The 16876-nt window shown below is 38.7% G+C and overlaps 2 protein-coding genes across 3 annotated transcripts; both read left to right on the top strand.

Annotated features, from left to right (window-relative positions):
• Positions 1-911: 911 nt before the first annotated feature.
• On the top strand, positions 912-10005 carry LOC124137463. The gene is made up of 4 exons (XM_046503763.2): positions 912-996; positions 7507-7744; positions 8096-8435; positions 8543-10005. The coding sequence occupies exons 2-4, from the start codon at positions 7535-7537 to the stop codon at positions 10003-10005; spliced, it is 2013 nt and encodes a 670-aa protein (XP_046359719.2). The 5' UTR covers positions 912-996; positions 7507-7534.
• A 13-nt stretch (positions 10006-10018) lies between these two features.
• LOC124137462 (sterile alpha motif domain-containing protein 9-like) lies at positions 10019-16446 on the top strand. 2 transcript variants are annotated; one of them, XM_046503762.2, is made up of 3 exons: positions 10019-12364; positions 12860-14347; positions 15756-16446. In XM_046503762.2, the coding sequence occupies exons 1-3, from the start codon at positions 10019-10021 to the stop codon at positions 15831-15833; spliced, it is 3912 nt and encodes a 1303-aa protein (XP_046359718.2). In that variant the 3' UTR covers positions 15834-16446. The 2 variants fall into 2 exon arrangements, with proteins under 2 accessions (XP_046359718.2, XP_046359717.2); XM_046503761.2 differs by having other exon boundaries at positions 10019-14347.
• Positions 16447-16876: the final 430 nt, after the last annotated feature.

Consider the following 16876-nt stretch of genomic DNA (forward strand, 5'->3'; position numbering starts at 1 on the left):
CTCATTTACATTTTCTTTCTTGAGTAAGTTGGGTGAGTTTGAACGGTGTTTCATATTAATAAGTAAATTCCTTTATGTAAAAATGCTGCGACTATTTGGGATTGGTTTGGTTAACAGCGCTCATAATCTCTTTTACTATGGGGATTGTAACCCTTTCGCTGACATTTACCGCTTTACCATATGTTTTGAAACAAACGTATAAGAGTTACTTCCCTTCGCTCATATTGTGAAGTCTCGAATCTCGTTATAAACGGTACATACGCTGACTAGTTTAGCGCAATAAAAGATCTGATCTAAACACGTGTTGTTATAGCTTAAGACTTGCGTATATTTCGTCTAGATATTCTGTAAATACCGATGTTACTTCCGGTGTACCTGTGTTATTCATTTAGCAATGGATGATGACATAAAGTCCCCTCATGTGACCAATTTACGAAAATCCATCCGAATGTCGACTGCTTATTGTAATTGTAAGAGAACATGACAAAGAAAAATGTCAATTCCTGAATGATACAAACGATTATTAACATATTTTATGTTTACAAATATTCATATTACAGACATACAGTATACAATCGATTACTCCTAAACTCAAGTACATTGTCTGAGTAGTATTAAAGGTTCTCCCTGCTTTAAGCAGATGCTATTTTACACGTAGCCGATAACTTCAGTCATTTCAAATCAGTTGAATGTTTGTACCTAGATAAAAGGTCACTCTGACTACAGCATCTTGCGTGCACTCTGCGTGTGTTCCATGCACACGTATAGTTAGTTCCTAATTGGGAACAATACGCATGTGAATGTGTGACAAGCTGCTCTTTATCGACTACTGTAACAATATTTCAATAGGTCATAAGTTATATGTGCACGTGACGTATTACGTCATCAGCTATTCATCCGGGAACCAGCAAAACAAGTTACACAAACGGGTGTCGACGCCTTTCTCGGGTCAACATGGCGTCATAACTTCGTGTCTGAGGACAGGATAAACTACAGGTAGGTGTCTGCTGTGGCTTGTTATGTTTCTTACCGCTTTATCATTTCTTTTGTGATAATGTTTCACTTTTGATAAGTGCAGTATGCAGGTTGCATGTGTTCCTTCACACGCCATAAATTGCTACGATGTTATTGTTATTGTTGAGTAACAGTATTGTGAGCAACATAGCAGTAACGGGTAAAGCGTAGCTCTTAAGATAAACGGTGAGGCTTTCTGGTTTTAAACGATATACATTGCTATTTTGTCATTTTGAATTGATGTTACGGGTCACATTATACTGTTTCTCGGCATTATGATAATAACACTATGACCTACATTGTTTAAGTTGACAAATGTTCACGAGTATGCATCAGATATCTGATGTGCATCTGATATACAACGTCAGCCACAAGAATAACTAGTCACGATTATCCGACGAAACTGGGCGTAAAAGGTGAAATAGCGGTCACAATTATATGAATAGATCAGTCAAAATCAGTGATGACACCCAAGGTGTTCGCGAAAGGTGTAACCAGGTCCTGCTTTAACTTTAATATCGTAAAAATAATGTAATAACTGTAATTCTGTGTGTGCTTTAGTCATGTGTCTTATTTGTATTCAAATCTTACTGAACAAAGCTCCTAAGAACAGCACGTCTACCCTCTCAACTCATTGGCAAAGCATGTCGGTTTAAGTATAACTCTTACCTGTAGGGTATTACAAAAGCCACAGAAGCCATGGTTCCTTGTGAACCCTGCCCTTCACCACTACTGCTGTCGTTTCATTCATTCGTTCACTCCATTTCAATCATGAGAACACAGTTGTTGTTTATGCTCTAAATGCAACAACCAAACATGCTACAGAGGAAAACAAATTGAAAAAGAAGACATCAATAGGCAGAAATATATTTTACAAACCACATTTTCTGATCACATGTTTGGCGCGTGCATGCAAGTTACATGTACAGTGTAATAGTCTTGTTTACATAGAAGACAAACATATCATCTGAATGTAATGGCATGTTGCGAGTGGTATATATATACATATAAACATCTAACACATGATGTTTTTAAAACAACATACACACAACATGTACAACTGGAACAACTAGTGATTTGGAAAAAAATGTTCACATTCCTACCTAGATAAACTTGTTATGCAAATTCATAGACATTATGAACATGTTCCCTTGTGGGACCATTGGGGACCATTATGTTGATGACATTGTGAGGAGAAATATTCGCAGCATATGCACAGAATATTCCCCAGAACACAATCATGAAACAATGGGAACAATATCAGCAAAATCGAACAGAGCATCAGTTTTCAATTTTCCGGGTAATAGATAGTTGTAATAGATTATTATAGATTATTGACATTATTATGCATGCTGAAATATTTTGAAATAATGTTTTTATTACATTACGAACTAACGAGAGAAAAATAATATATTTGTGTACAGTTCGATTTATACGGAAGTAAATTGACGTCAAACGTCTTTCTTTATGAAAGTACAATTGTGTCCTAGGGAAATCATTCCGGCCTGTATGAACCTTTTAGCGCTATCTGTAGCTATGACGCGTATGTAGATCTGTAAAGTCATAACTCAATATTAACTTATCATTAACATGTCCGTTAACAAGAAGCTGTACGTAAAAGACAATGCAGAAAGCCGTGAATTAAATATAAAACTGTTGTCCATTGTGTTTCTTTTCGTTCATATTCCAGTTTTGATCGACCACATTAGTGAGACTCGTGAGAGTCATATTAAAAATATCTCTTTCCGTGTGTGTATCTAGATAAAGATCTACTTCCTTGATCTACTTCCTTCCGAGGTCACTCTGACAACAACATACTTCATGCACTCTGCGTGTGTTCCATACAGTTAAGGCAGTTGAAAATGTATAGTTCCCAATGAATCATACACAATCCATGTGCATACAGCGTGACAGCGAGTATCTAATCCCTACTGGTATCATTTTTCAATAGGCGCAAAGTTACCTGTGATGTGACGCAAAACTTTATCAGGTAATTCCGAGGCAGATCAGATAACACAAATGGGTCTATCTCGGGTCAACATGAGAAGTGAAAAGCCTGCTGTAGGTTTATGAGAACTACACGATACCTCATTAAGTTAGGCATGCCGGTGTGACATGCTAGAGTGCCGGCTATAAATCCTTTCAATCGTGATTATGTAATTAACGATACTACAATTATCGTTGCGACACTGAAATATAAAGAGACGTTTTTTCGAATAAACGATCAGCAATTTGATCGTGATTATCATAATGATAATTGTTCACAATTTCTTCATAATTATCAGAATCTAATATATTGATAATTATCGCATTTATTAACTGTAAAAGTAAAATATCAAAATTCTTTGTTATTCTAAGTGTACATGTAACTATATAACATTCCTAAAAAAACAACTGGAAAAACCAGTCAGAGTCTAATGGAAAATGTAGTTTCGAAACCCCTCAAGTATAAATTCCAGTCAGCATACAGAACTGCTCATTGAACAGACCCAACATTGACCCAACAAGAACATCTGCCATTGAAGACTACCATAGCAAGACTGTCATCATCTTAAGCAGCACGAGCCTCAACCAGCAACACATTGCAGTCCTGGCCAAAGGGTGAAGTTCTCACCCACCAGTATCCGGGCCAACAACGATGTGTTAATCGCCAACATCGAGAAGGGCTTACAACAACTTGCCCCAGGGGTCGATGTTGACTTCCCGAGACACCGGATTGCCAGCATCCTGAACAAAGACAAACTCCAGAAACCCAACCTCATACATCACGAAAGGAAAACTTTGAATAACTTAAAACCGACAACACTATCATCATCACCCCAGTTGAAGGCAACTGTCGTCATGGACAACATCCTCAACTATCAATCCACATATAAGCAGCTCAAAAAGACCCTACTAACAGCCTACAGAAAGAGCACAAGATCATGAAGACCAATTTCGCGACAACAACGAAATCAGCCCCACCCTCCACAAAAAGCTCATCAACCCTAACCAAAAGCCACCTCATGGGTTCGTGACGAGCGAACGCTTTAACCACCAGGCTACCCGACCGCCCCCAGTTTTTAAGAGAAGTAACAACATTCAAAAACACCATTAAAGCCATGGGAAACCACCATCCAGCCAACAGAAAGAAGCACAGGAACAATGAACCACAATCCATGTGATTGTCGACATGCCCATCTGATTGCGAGCAAAAGGTGGTACTTGGTAAAAGATGGTACCCTGCCTGGTGGTCGACATTGAGGAGCTAAAACAAGGACTGGTCTGTTCGGAGTCAGTATACTGTGTCTGAGTGGGGTATTCATGTTAAACTGCGGCATGGTATCTCAGTGGGCTACCACTATAATTCGGCATTAGGCCGGACTAGCACAAGCAGACACACACACAGGTGCAAGCACGTCGCTATATAAGTGTAATAATCTTGGACGCGACGTTTAACCCTATTTCACCTCACTTAACATCACTGGCTTCTCCACACTATTGTTAGTACATCGTATAAACCCTACCTCACACCTGTATAACTTGTCAGCCATGCTCTGTACAGCACTTGCTTGATAAAGGTGTTAGAACAGGTACCAAAACGTCGCTCTTAATTGTAATAAAGAAGTTGTTCGCTTGTTGACGCTGCGTTTTTGTATTAAAAGAAGGGTCAATGATATCCCTTAAAGCACCATTGACTACCTAAACATTTACGAAGGAACTGGTGTGACGTCAAGCAGAAGCAATTTTTAGATATTTATTTGAACCTTCATTACTGTGGCCCTACCAGTCGAAATTGATAAGCATCTCTTCACGCTGTTTGGCCTATAGCTTCTGACATATGTTATGTTTTATGCTGTTTTAATGAACTAATGCATTCAGTGAGTGAGTGAGTGAGTTGGGTTTAACGCCGCTTTTAACAGTATTCCAGTCATATCACGGCGTGTCAGCTTAATGTGGGAGGAAAGGCCGAAGTGATGCAGGTCTCAGACGTTTACCCCTTCGGTGAAACCCACGAGCACGGGTATGGTGCTGACAAACCTAGAAACATAATCAGGGCGAACCGGGATTCGAACCCACAATCATAGGTTTCTGGCGTGCCTAAGGGACGCAACTCTGCACAGCGAATCGCGGCGCCTTAGACGACTGGGCCACCCGTGCCCCCTAATGCATTCAGACAGTCTTCAATCAATTATGGTCGCCAAACGATGCGGCATTGGCCCACAACTATGCCAACTGGTCTATGCAAAACTAAAAAAGATACGATTTTGTTAAAGCAAAGTCTATGAGAATCGGAAGTAAAATCCGCAACCAATCGAGATATAAAAAAAGCGGTTAGAGATTGTTGATGTAGAAAGTACGGAGATTATCTCTGCAAATTGTGAGTACTGCAACTTTTAGAGTCAGAGAAAACGATTGCGGAATATGTCTTCCCTACAAAAAAAACGGCAAATGAGCTCTGAAAATGTTGAATCAAATATTACCACAACATCAGATGCCGTTTGACATGTGACCAAGAACAGAAGTTCTTCAGCATCCAATAAAACACTATATCAACCCCTTTTGCGACTACTTTGCGTGATAACTTTCAATGCAAAATGATAATAGAAAAGACATGCGAAAATAATTATGATTTGGCCTAGAAGTAGTATATAGTAGTATCAATATGGCAGCAATCGAAGACATATCTCAATATGTTTTCCGGGTGCATTGACACAAAGTATGGAAAGTTTGGAAGCGTATGATCGGATAGTCTGAGAGGAGCATATGGCCCAAACCTTTAATCCAATATGGCTGCCAAACGAAGCCATTTTTTTTTGTAGTTTAAGGTTATATTCCATTATATGGCGGCAGTCTGTAAATGATTGAGTCTGGACCAAATACTCCAGTAATTTATACCATTGGATCAAAGCAATTAGGATACGATGACAGGCATAAAAAATGTCACCGAGGCTGACAACCCAATTCCGTTAGTCCGTTAGTATGAGAAGCACAGTTTGGTGAATATCAATTCTACCCCATCTTCACGGGTCTGATGCGATTTCGCGTCAAGGCGTTGAGACGAAATTGAAGGGTATCTGATGCAACTCCCAAATTTGGAAGCCATCAGGCAATTACTTTCCAAAATAGTTGCTGGTAAAAGTTGCTTTCAGAGAATTATCTTTGAATTATGTGCGCTTAATCCTTGAAATCTGTTTGATCTGTTGAGAGATCCATGTAACTAAGCCTGTGTAGTAAAGAACGAAACACTTGGTCTTCTGAGAAATAGGAAGTAAATGCAAGGATAGAATTCAGTGTACTTTCAAATGTGTTTTCCCATGTTCTTTTCAGCTTCCTATCGGTCAGTTCCTCTGACTTTCCATGTTCTTGATACTTTTTCTGTATGAGTTTCATGTCCTCTTGATACATATCTTAACACGGGCCCTCGCGCGTTGCAGGCCAGGTTATGTTGAACCCTGCGTCCTCTATGCACAGACACGTCATTGCTGTCGCTGTCCTCGTCATATATCGCACGTTTTCGTTGACGACATCCATTTGTTCTCGGGGCACTACGTCTTGATGGGATGTTGCAGGTCTTGCATGTTGCCAATCAGAACTCCACATGCAGTTGATATGACGTGGGAACTTGTGTCGTCAGAAGAGTCACTCGCTCTGTCATCAAGATTAACACTATCAAAGTTTTCGTGCTGATGTAGTGGTGTGATGTCGGTGAGAGTTGTCATGCATCTGTGTGCTACATGGTTGAAAAACCTCTTTTACAGAGCTATTGTTACTGATCTAAACAGGTAGTGTTGAGACTTTTGAGGATTGATGTTGTGAATCAACTGACGAATTGAATAGGGTCACATAATGAGAGTTCAGAGCAATGTAACGTGACTCTTAACATCTCGGAAACAGGTTTTGCAATATCAGAAAATTAATAACATTTTTGTGATGGCAAACAGTTGAGAGATGCGTTTATCATATTTAGTTTCAAACATCAGGTCATCTTAAAACAGTCATGTTGTTCTGGGCATTGAAAACAATGTTCATCCTGTAGATTGGAAGGAAAGCCTTTCACAAATTTCACGCAATATATTATTTTAATAACAGTATCATAAACATGTTGCCACTCGGTGTAATGGTGTTGTTAGGAAATAGCAAATAAAGTTATCGTTCTAGGGGACGTCAGGATTCTGTATGGAAACCATTACACAGCTATGTGTTCTGTAAAACTGGTCAAAATATGTGTCAATGCGTAGTCTGGAAGTTGCCAGTTTGAAACCAGTGCTGGCTTATGTCCTGATGGTCATTTCATTGGTCAGTAAAAGTTCGTGAAAGGTCGCTCTGACGTGGTCTGTAATGGGATGTCCTCAGATTTTTGTGTAGCAGTAACGAGCACTATGGTATGATTTTAATGAGATTGGGGAACAGTTTATTTCATGAAAAAATTCAATATATTGAAATTTTAACGATAGTGAAGTTTGACATGCACTTTCTTGAATACATTTGCAAACTTTTCATATCCCGTAGGTATAAACCAGACAGTTCAGACAAGCATATGAAGATGAAGTCGGAATATGAAATATACAGATCACAGACGGATCCTTTCTGGTCAGACATTCCTCACGAAAAATCAACGATGGCGTCCAAGAAAAGGAAAGCAAAACGAAATGCCTTGTATTTGATGAAAGCCAGACCATCATTAAGAGATGTGAACATTTCACCCCCGGCACGCAAAAAGAGGATGAAAACATTCATCAGGCATAAGGTCACTTTAAACTTGATTCCTTTTTCTTTTTTTCCAGCTATAATGATATACTTTAATCAAATATCACAACACGCTTGTTCCGATCGATACATATTAGGAATATTTCTGAACCTGAACCGACTACAGTTTCATAGAAGTGAGTGAGTGAGTGAGTGAGTGAGTATAGTCTTAGGCTGCTTTTAGCAATATTACTGCAATATCACGTCGGGGGTCAGTTTCGTAGAAAGATTTCAAACTAGATTATTATGACTTCATCCACCCTCTTATCACATGCCATCTGTTGATATGAATGGTCATTCGTATTCCCATAGATGTGTAACACAAGTTGAGATGTCAAGTTTTTACTTTCAGAAGTGCCTTTCAAAAGAAGACTTCCGAGTTGTTCTACCTTTCGGCCATGTTGAGGATGAAATATCTGCGACAACTAGTCATGAAAGAATTTCCCTTTTTGTGAAATCAAGAACTACATATAGAATATTCCTGCATGGGAAACTGAATATGATTCAGTTGAAGGAGGCGATTGAGTACAAAGACAATATTCCTGCTCACCTTCAGATGCTGACTCATCATGGCAAACTGATACGGCCATCTACACTGAAAAACTTACAGCCTGATGACACCATCCATGTCATTGTACGAAGTAAGGGGGGCATGAAAGGTGCTGCAACAAAACTCTCTGTTGTCAAGAAAGGTGAGACTTACTTCCTTTTCTGAAACATCACACATAGACATAAATGAAAGAACTGAGTATCATGTTATATATTTGAAACACTCCAATAAATAGTTCCTTTGTTTTAGGGGCCGGTTTGCCAAATTCTGCGACTGAAGATGAAGTTCAGGAGTGGCTCCTAAGCGTCATCAAAGTACCCAGGCTTCTGATTAAAGATGAAGTTAAATTAGTAGATGGGGAAATGCTGAATGAGTACATGAAAGCGAGTGACATAAATGAAGAGCTTGGACTCCCCATGGGTTTTTGTCGGAAAATTCTATATCTAAATGAGAACCATACAGGGGATAGGATATCTGGTATGAGTAAAGAATCACTTGAATCATTTACACCTGATCATATATGTGGCGTTGCAAAAGAAACTTTTAAGGACGATAAACACCTTGATCAGATTCTGCAGGCTATCAGAAATGAACACATTGATGGTTTTGTGGCAATGCTGTACGAGAATCCTGAAACACTTGCTACTGACTTGAACATCAAAAAGGTGTTAGGTAGGAAGTTGTTAATATGTATAAAGAGGGCGTTGAAAGAGTTTACCAAAGATACAATAGGAACAAAGAATGTCAAGGGAAGAACTGACATAGAGACAGAGATTAAAACTGCTCCAGAACACGACATATCAACTGAACCTACAGCCCAGTTAGTGTCTAAAACAACCAGTGAACATACATCAGAATTATCGCCTGGCGCACCAAAGAAGCCAGCTGATGCATCACAACACCTAGAAAGTCCATCTATCGCCTTTCTACGAAAACATTTGGGATTAGATATTGAGCAAACCAATGATGTCAGACAAAAATCAGATCATCAACTTATCGCAATTCACAGTTCTTGGGAACCAAGTCACCAACTCGCTCGGATGTTTTTGTTTTGGGTATTATGCAAAGGAGATCAGTTTGATAAATCTTGCGACAGAAAAGAGCTGTGGAAGGTGATTGTTCAAAGCACATCAACCTGGTTACAGACATTACCCGAGGTACTGCAATCTGATTTTGTAGAAGGGAAAGGAGAAAATCAATTTCAGTTCAAAGGACAAAAATCAGTTCGACTTTGTCCAGTTGGAGAAAAGGTTATCAAATATGAACACTTAACTCCAAAACAGAGGGACCAATACAAATATCATATTCTTATTTTACACGAAGATATTATTGACACCAAAGACCAGGTTTATAAGATCTTTGATGGAAGATGTTGTTTGACTGCTTCCGTAAAGGAAGTCACAAACAAAATGTATTGCATTGACAAAACAATCACAAATGTGACAACCTTGACATTGAATACACCAACTAAAAGCCTTTCTCATACACAGAAATCAAGAGAAGCATTCTCTGAAGGAGGTGAAAAAGATAATGAATTTGACCTGACCTATCATGGTGAAATGAAGGAAAGATATGGAAAGACACATACCTTTTCTCAAAAACCTACCATAAATGATTTAAAGACTGCCATTCAATTCCAGAGACCAAGGCCATTTAAACAAGACTGCCTCTCAACGGTATATTTTCAAAGACTATGTAATAGATATTCCTGAATGTGGAAGTGGAATGATAACACCTTCCATAGAGTTTAAATACTTTTGTTCGAGTCTTGACACTGTTAACCAAAACAGTCCAATAGAAAAGTTTCTGAAAGAAACATTGCGTTTTGCCTGTGGCTGCCTAAATAGACGTCGTAACGGAACAATATACTTTGGAATAGCAGATGACAAACCAGTTGATGGGATTAAACGCAGACATGGCCAGGTAGTTGGATTCCCCATCATGGAAGTAGACATGGATAGCAAAACTAAGTACGCAGATGCACTAAATGAGGCCAAATCAAAATGCTTTGACTCACCAGAAGCAAATATAGCAGCAAAGGAATGTATCAAAACACCTGTATTTGTCAAAGTTGCCCCCTCCTCCGAACAGGTACCATTGTTTGTTATGGAGGTTGACATTGAACCATATTCATCCTTTTGCGAAGGCATAAAATTCAAGTTGGATCTGACAAAAATATGTAAAAAGAAACTAAATCCATTTCTATTCGTTCGTGATGATGCAGAAACTAGGAGGATAGATAGCAAAGAAGAGGAATTACATTTTGTACGTACCCTAAGTAAATGGGATCAAAAACGCAAAATTGAAGAGAGATCAGTCAGTAGACAATTTTCCACTGAAAACGACCATAAATACTTGGCAGAAAAACTCTGTAACAAATTATGCAGGCACAGCAATCATTTTAACCTATCACTTTGGCCTATTTTAGTTTCAAGCAAGCCATCAGATGAATTGAAAGAAAACCTTTTAAAAGCTCTCAGTTTTATTTCAAATATTCACTGGTCTGCAGTTTTTGAATTTGATGATGAATCATCCTGCAATGGTTTATGCAAACATTTTTTCAGTACACCTCAAACAACCCTTACAAGTGGAGAAATCTTTAGGGATGTCGAGAACAATAATGATTTAAGGGACCAATTAAAACTACCAGAAAACAATGTATTCATATACTGCAATGGACGCTCTGAAATAAGAAAACCCCACCTCAGAAAACGCGACTGGAAGAAACAGTATTCTCCAAATGTTAAAGCTGCAATAAACTTTTTTCAACAGAGATCAGTAATACCACTTGGGAGAACAATAATACTATTTCTGCTTCAAGGCAATGACTTTGACGGGTTTCTTCATATATTTGGAGAGATGATAACATTCTTTGACAGTCAAACAATACTGTTATGTGAAGACAGAAACATTTTCAAGTCATTTAAAGAACAAGCACTACTTCAGGACATTGTAGACCTTGAAGACCTTGAACGTAACTGTATTGTTGGAATGACATGGGAACAAACTAATGATACTATCAATGCTTTACTAGGTGTTGAGAAACAATCTGTTACATCAATACCTACAAGCACTGGAGGTGCAGTAGATGTAGAACTAAAAGTTCAAGAAAGTTGGAATACACTGCAAATCTTGAGCTACAATCAATGTGAGGATAGACAGTTTGAAACACCATTGGATAAACAACAGTTTGGTAAAGAGAAGGAACTGAAGTTTTACCAAGGTAATAGGGTTGAGTGGTGGAACTTTTTCTTTGAGGGACATGTTATGACAAGGCACTGCTTTAGGAACTTGAGGAATAAGGTTCATGATGCTCTTACAGGTCAGAAATCAGATAAAACAAAAGTTGTTCCTATTATTCTTAACCATGAACCTGGTGCAGGGGGTTCAACTTTAGTCAGACACATCCTTTGGGAGTTCCACAAGGACTTTAGATGCGCAGTTGTAACAAAACTACTTGAGAAAACGGCGGGGGACATACTTTCATTTTGGCGTTACAAAGAGAAAGATATCAGATATGCACAACCAGTCTTGCTGGTGATCGATTCTGTTATTGAATATAAGCTGGACCTTGATGAATTGCATCGCCTTGTAACAATAGAATCGTGGAAGATGGAAAGCAATACAAAAAAACCTGTATGTGTTTTCCTCATTTGTAAAAGAGAAGAGTCTATCAACAGTTTCCCTAGAACACACCACCAAGACATTTCTGCTTTGGTCTATCTTCCACAGAAGGTTGGGAAGGCTGAAAAGGAATGGCTTACGAACAAAATACAGCAGCTAGAAGACACAAGCAGAGACCTTGGCCTTACACATTTCAAGGGAGAATATTTCATTTCCTTCATGATTTTGCATTCAAACTTTGAACAGGAATTTCTTCAAGAAACAATTCACAATTTACTGAAGGATATGAACGTTGAGGATAGACTATTCAAACTACTTATGTATGTCGCTCTTGTGATCAGATATGTTAGTCCGCCAAAAGGAGGGGCAGCTATAGCAATCCCAGTTGAATGTTGTAGTGAACATATGGGACTTCACTCGAGAATAGACACTGGGCTGCAAAAAAACTCCCTTTGGGAAAACAACTTAGATGGCCCCCTTAAGATATTACTGCTGATTGAGATGAAAGAATATGGAAGTGGGAAACAGATTCGGATGGCACATCCAAACTTAGCGAGAGCTGTTATTGGATGCATTCAAACTAAATATCTTTACTGTGAGCTATCAAGTATTGCTATGGATTTTCTGAGATCAGATCTTCTCAAGACGACTTCCTATGGTAAAAAGTTTCTGAACCAACTGACCGTTGAAATGCTCACGCGACGCAAGAAGGAAGAATATAATGATGATGAAAATACCTATTTCAGCCCATTGATCGCAAGCATACTTTCTGAAAGTGGTCAGTGCAAACCTGCAGCAAATGTTTTAGGGAAAGGTTTTGAATTATTGAAAGACAGTTCCATTGCACATCAACTGGCTCGTTTACACGTACACTACAAGGAATATGATTTGGCCAAAGAGTGGGCAAAACAGGCTGTGGAACTAAGTCCCAGAAGATCAATATTTTTACACACTTACGAAAATGTCTTCAAGCAAAATTTTTTGAATTTAAAAATATGGGATTCAAAGAATCCTGTAAATCCAGCAGATGAAGCAACAACTGGTGCATTAGATTTGGCATTGGAAGCACTGAGGCATTTCCAAAATGCATGTACATGTGAAAAATTTGAAAAGAACCTTTTGGCACATCATGATACTCTTTCAACAGTTTTATGCATAGCGAGGTTCATCAATGAAATAGTTGGCATCAGGAGAGATGAACTATCTAATTATTTCACAGAAGATGTTGTTCCAGAAGCTGTAGTTTGCTGGGAGAACTATCACAGTAAACTCAAAATGCTGTTTTCTATAGGTTTTGAAGCAGTTGAAGAGTTAGATGAACACATATATTACAAACAATGTTCATATGCGTCAAAGTATAATCAACAGAATGACGCACACAGAATTTCTAGATGCATAAAAGGTAAACTTCCGGACATGTTTGAAGACTTTATAAATTTCTTTTGCCCAAGAACAGATTTAAATGATCCGCCTCCTTATGTGAAATCAGATGAACTCAGAGATGGGTGGCATAGGCGGTGTATTGTGAGTTTGGGTGGAAAGAGATTAGTTGACATCTTCAGAATTACTTTAAGTGACACCAAAGACGCTGCTACTCAACTACTGTATACAGTCCGTAGACACTTGAAGGAAATCAAAGAGGCTTCTGCGGATGACTATCTAACTCTTGTTGCAGTGAATTTAGCACTTGCACAAATGAGAGCTGCGAAGCAAAATAGCATGACCGATCTGTACGGATATTGTAAGCAGATAATACTTGCCGAAAGAAAACGAAATGTGATACATATGGCGTATATGTATATAGTGATGTTGCAATGGCCACGAAAGACACAAGAAATACAGTATGATCATGACCTAATGAAGAAAGCAATGCGTTATCTTTTTGATGAATCCAGAGCTAAAAAGCATCAAAAACTAAAAGCTGAAAATGAATTTTTCAAACGTGAAAATAATATCTACCACAGTGTTACTCTCTTTTTCCTTGGAAAAGAGAGGGGACTTTCTCGGTTTATATACCATTCTCATCTGTTTGGTAAAAGGAAACAAAAGGACCTCAGAGAGGAAGTGTGGGAGAGACATGATATCAAAGAAAGACTTCAGTTAGTATATGGCTACACTAAGATCAGACACAACAGTTGTGCTATAAGCATTGTTGCTGACATGGAACAATATGGACTAGATAATGAAATAGAAGTGAGGAACCTGAAATGTAGACCTCTTGAGCTGTCAGAGAGACCTGTATCGTTTTACCTGGGATTTTCCTTGTCTGGCCCAGTTGTGTGTTACGTATGTCCCACAGAAACGAATCTTGGTGGTTTGCGGTTTGCTGTAGATAACATTGAGTATTCACAACTCACAAAGGCAGAGTTATTAAACTTACAAAGGGAAATTGAACAACTGAAGACTAAAGCCCGCCTGAATGAAAAGGAGGTAAGCATTCCTTATCTTTGTTCATCACACAACACAAAGCAATAGTGTAACGTATTATACTATTATTTTGTCATCATTTATATTTAATTCCTGGTAACTAGCATTGTTCAGCGGAAAGTCCACACAGGCACATATAGTCTAGTTGAATACACTGTTTCGTTGGTTAAATAGTCATGGTCTGTTTCATGAAGGGGGAAGGATCGTTACTCAGAGGCAGCCAATCAATATTTGATACTGATTACTGATACAAAACCTCTGATTCATTGCTATAAATTGCAGAACGTTAAAAGCGCTGCTGCTATATATGTCAGGGGCCAAGCATTGATATTCTGGGGAGGTGTGTGCGTGTGTCTGGTGCTGGGGTGAGGCTGGGTTTGGAGGGGTTTGGTTGGGAGGCAATATCAAGAATTTTCAGGGACCAGCTGTTACCACCCCCCCCCCCCCACACACACACACCCCACCCCCCGCCGACAAGAATAGCAAATGGTCGGTTCCTTAATACATGTATTTTGAACTTTGAACAGTTCTGTATGTCTAATATTAAATACTTGGTTCATTGTGGTTATTATTTCATTCGCTTTGTATTGTACATCATGGCCGTGATTCTATGGGATCAAGTATTTTAGATGAACAAGTTATAATCACAGGCCGAAAAGGCGGTATCATATAGAGTAGATATGTTTGAACGGAACCCTTGTATAGTCAATTAACAAGAGGGAGATATTTGTCTGTCCATTGAAGTATGTTATCACAACACAAAAATAACACTTTGACAAACTATACTGATATACATTTTTGAACGTCTACTTCTGACAACTGACAATTGGCAAACACGTACTTGAGATAAAAACAACAACAACAACAACAACAACAACAACAACAGCAACATTTGTCAGGATGAATAGGCTCAATAAAGGCAAAAACATACACTTTATTGTCAACATATAGAAAAGTATCCGACAAATGATACTATATTTGATTATTAATTTATGTATAACTGTGAAAAATGCAATTTATATATTGCTAATTTGATGTTATGTTCTATGGTGCTCTATACACGTAATAGTGAGTAAGTGAGTGAATATGGTGTTTAGCACGGCGGGGACACCAGAAATGGGACTCACAAATTCTACCGATGTGTGCAACGAACCCGGGCCTTCGGCGTGACGGGCGAACGTTCTAGCTAGGCTACACTTCCGCCCCCAAACACGTTATTACGAGGCATATTGATATAGACATGTATATATGACGGTAACTGAAATCATAAATGCATACAATTATTCTTTAACACAAGGACTGACCTATACATGTGTGGATGAACGCAAAACCGAAACATTGTTATAATGGTAAAATTTCTCTATTTTGGGAAATTTTAATGTTGCCTTGATTTCTTTCATTTAAATTTCAGGAAGTCCTCATCAGGGACGAAAGAGAAATCGCGGAAGCTCTTTGGAGATTTGAATCAGATAAGACCATCTTTGACTGAAGATAACACAAGGTGTGGGCAATGAATTTGAGAAAGAAAAAATTTCAAAGAAAACTCATTGCGCACACACGACTGGATGTTATGACTTTGAGTATGAAATTTCATAGACAAAGTTAATGAACACGGTTTTACGTCTCCTGTCCTCATGTCGGGAATCGAACACGGGCCACTGGTGTATCCAGCCCACGTTTTAACAATCAGGCTATCCCTGCCCGTGTAAAGGCTAAACATGCACACAACTCATACCAGCATACCTGTCGACATGCAGAACTTTGTCTCATTAATTCCATATATAGGATAGCTACGTGATAAATCGCAAAGAACAATGAAGAACGAAGCGTGGTTCTTTTCACCAAAAAACATTGTTCTCTAATGACGTCATTTCTGGAGATTCGAAAATGCACTCGCAACTTGATGACGTCGTAAATTGGACGACGTTATTTTTGAGAGGAAGTGTCTAGTGATTTGTTCCACATAGATGTAGCTGGACAGCGCAGATGAGCGTTCATCGAACGATGGCACCAAAAAGTGGGAGAGACAATCGTTATTGGTAGTAAAGGCACAGATAATCGACGTGAAACTTGTAAGAATATGCGGGAGAGACCAAATCCCCCCCCCCCCCCCCCCCCCTTGTCGCGGTCGGATTCTATTCAGGGAGTAATAATTACTTAAATATGGGTAAATATGTTTAAAGCGTGTACCTTAAAAAGGCTGTACGTAATGTTAATATCTCCTATAAGAAATAAACAACTAGTGGTTGTTGTTTATCGTACAATAAAACACTGCAGGGAGAATAAACCATGGTAACCCTCATGCTGTATTCTCCCTGCAGTGTTTTACTGTACGATAAACGAGTCGTTTATTTCTTAGATAAATCAACTCTGTTTTAAGCTGAATGATTGAGTGTATTTAAGTAATTTAGAAAACTAAACGTGGGAATTATTACGCTTTTCACAAATAACCTGCACTATCCCTGAACACCGTTGTTCGAGTGACAAAGTCGTTAGGTACCATACTATGTAAACTGACGAGTTGCTTGTACG

Source organism: Haliotis rufescens, unplaced genomic scaffold (genome assembly GCF_023055435.1).
Source record: "Haliotis rufescens isolate VD_foot unplaced genomic scaffold, xgHalRufe1.0.p SCAF_7, whole genome shotgun sequence".
Lineage (NCBI taxonomy): Eukaryota > Metazoa > Mollusca > Gastropoda > Lepetellida > Haliotidae > Haliotis > Haliotis rufescens.

Bases quoted from the DNA above. Each gene is read 5' to 3' on its own strand.
- LOC124137463 (XM_046503763.2), top strand. From the start codon at position 7,535: ATGAAGATGAAGTCGGAATATGAAATATACAGATCACAGACGGATCCT. The intron at 7,745-8,095 runs GTCACTTTAAAC...TTTTACTTTCAG, and splicing joins AAACATTCATCAGGCATAAG to AAGTGCCTTTCAAAAGAAGA. The intron at 8,436-8,542 runs GTGAGACTTACT...CCTTTGTTTTAG, and splicing joins ACTCTCTGTTGTCAAGAAAG to GGGCCGGTTTGCCAAATTCT.
- LOC124137462 (XM_046503761.2), top strand. From the start codon at position 10,019: ATGATAACACCTTCCATAGAGTTTAAATACTTTTGTTCGAGTCTTGAC. The intron at 14,348-15,755 runs GTAAGCATTCCT...TTTAAATTTCAG, and splicing joins CCCGCCTGAATGAAAAGGAG to GAAGTCCTCATCAGGGACGA.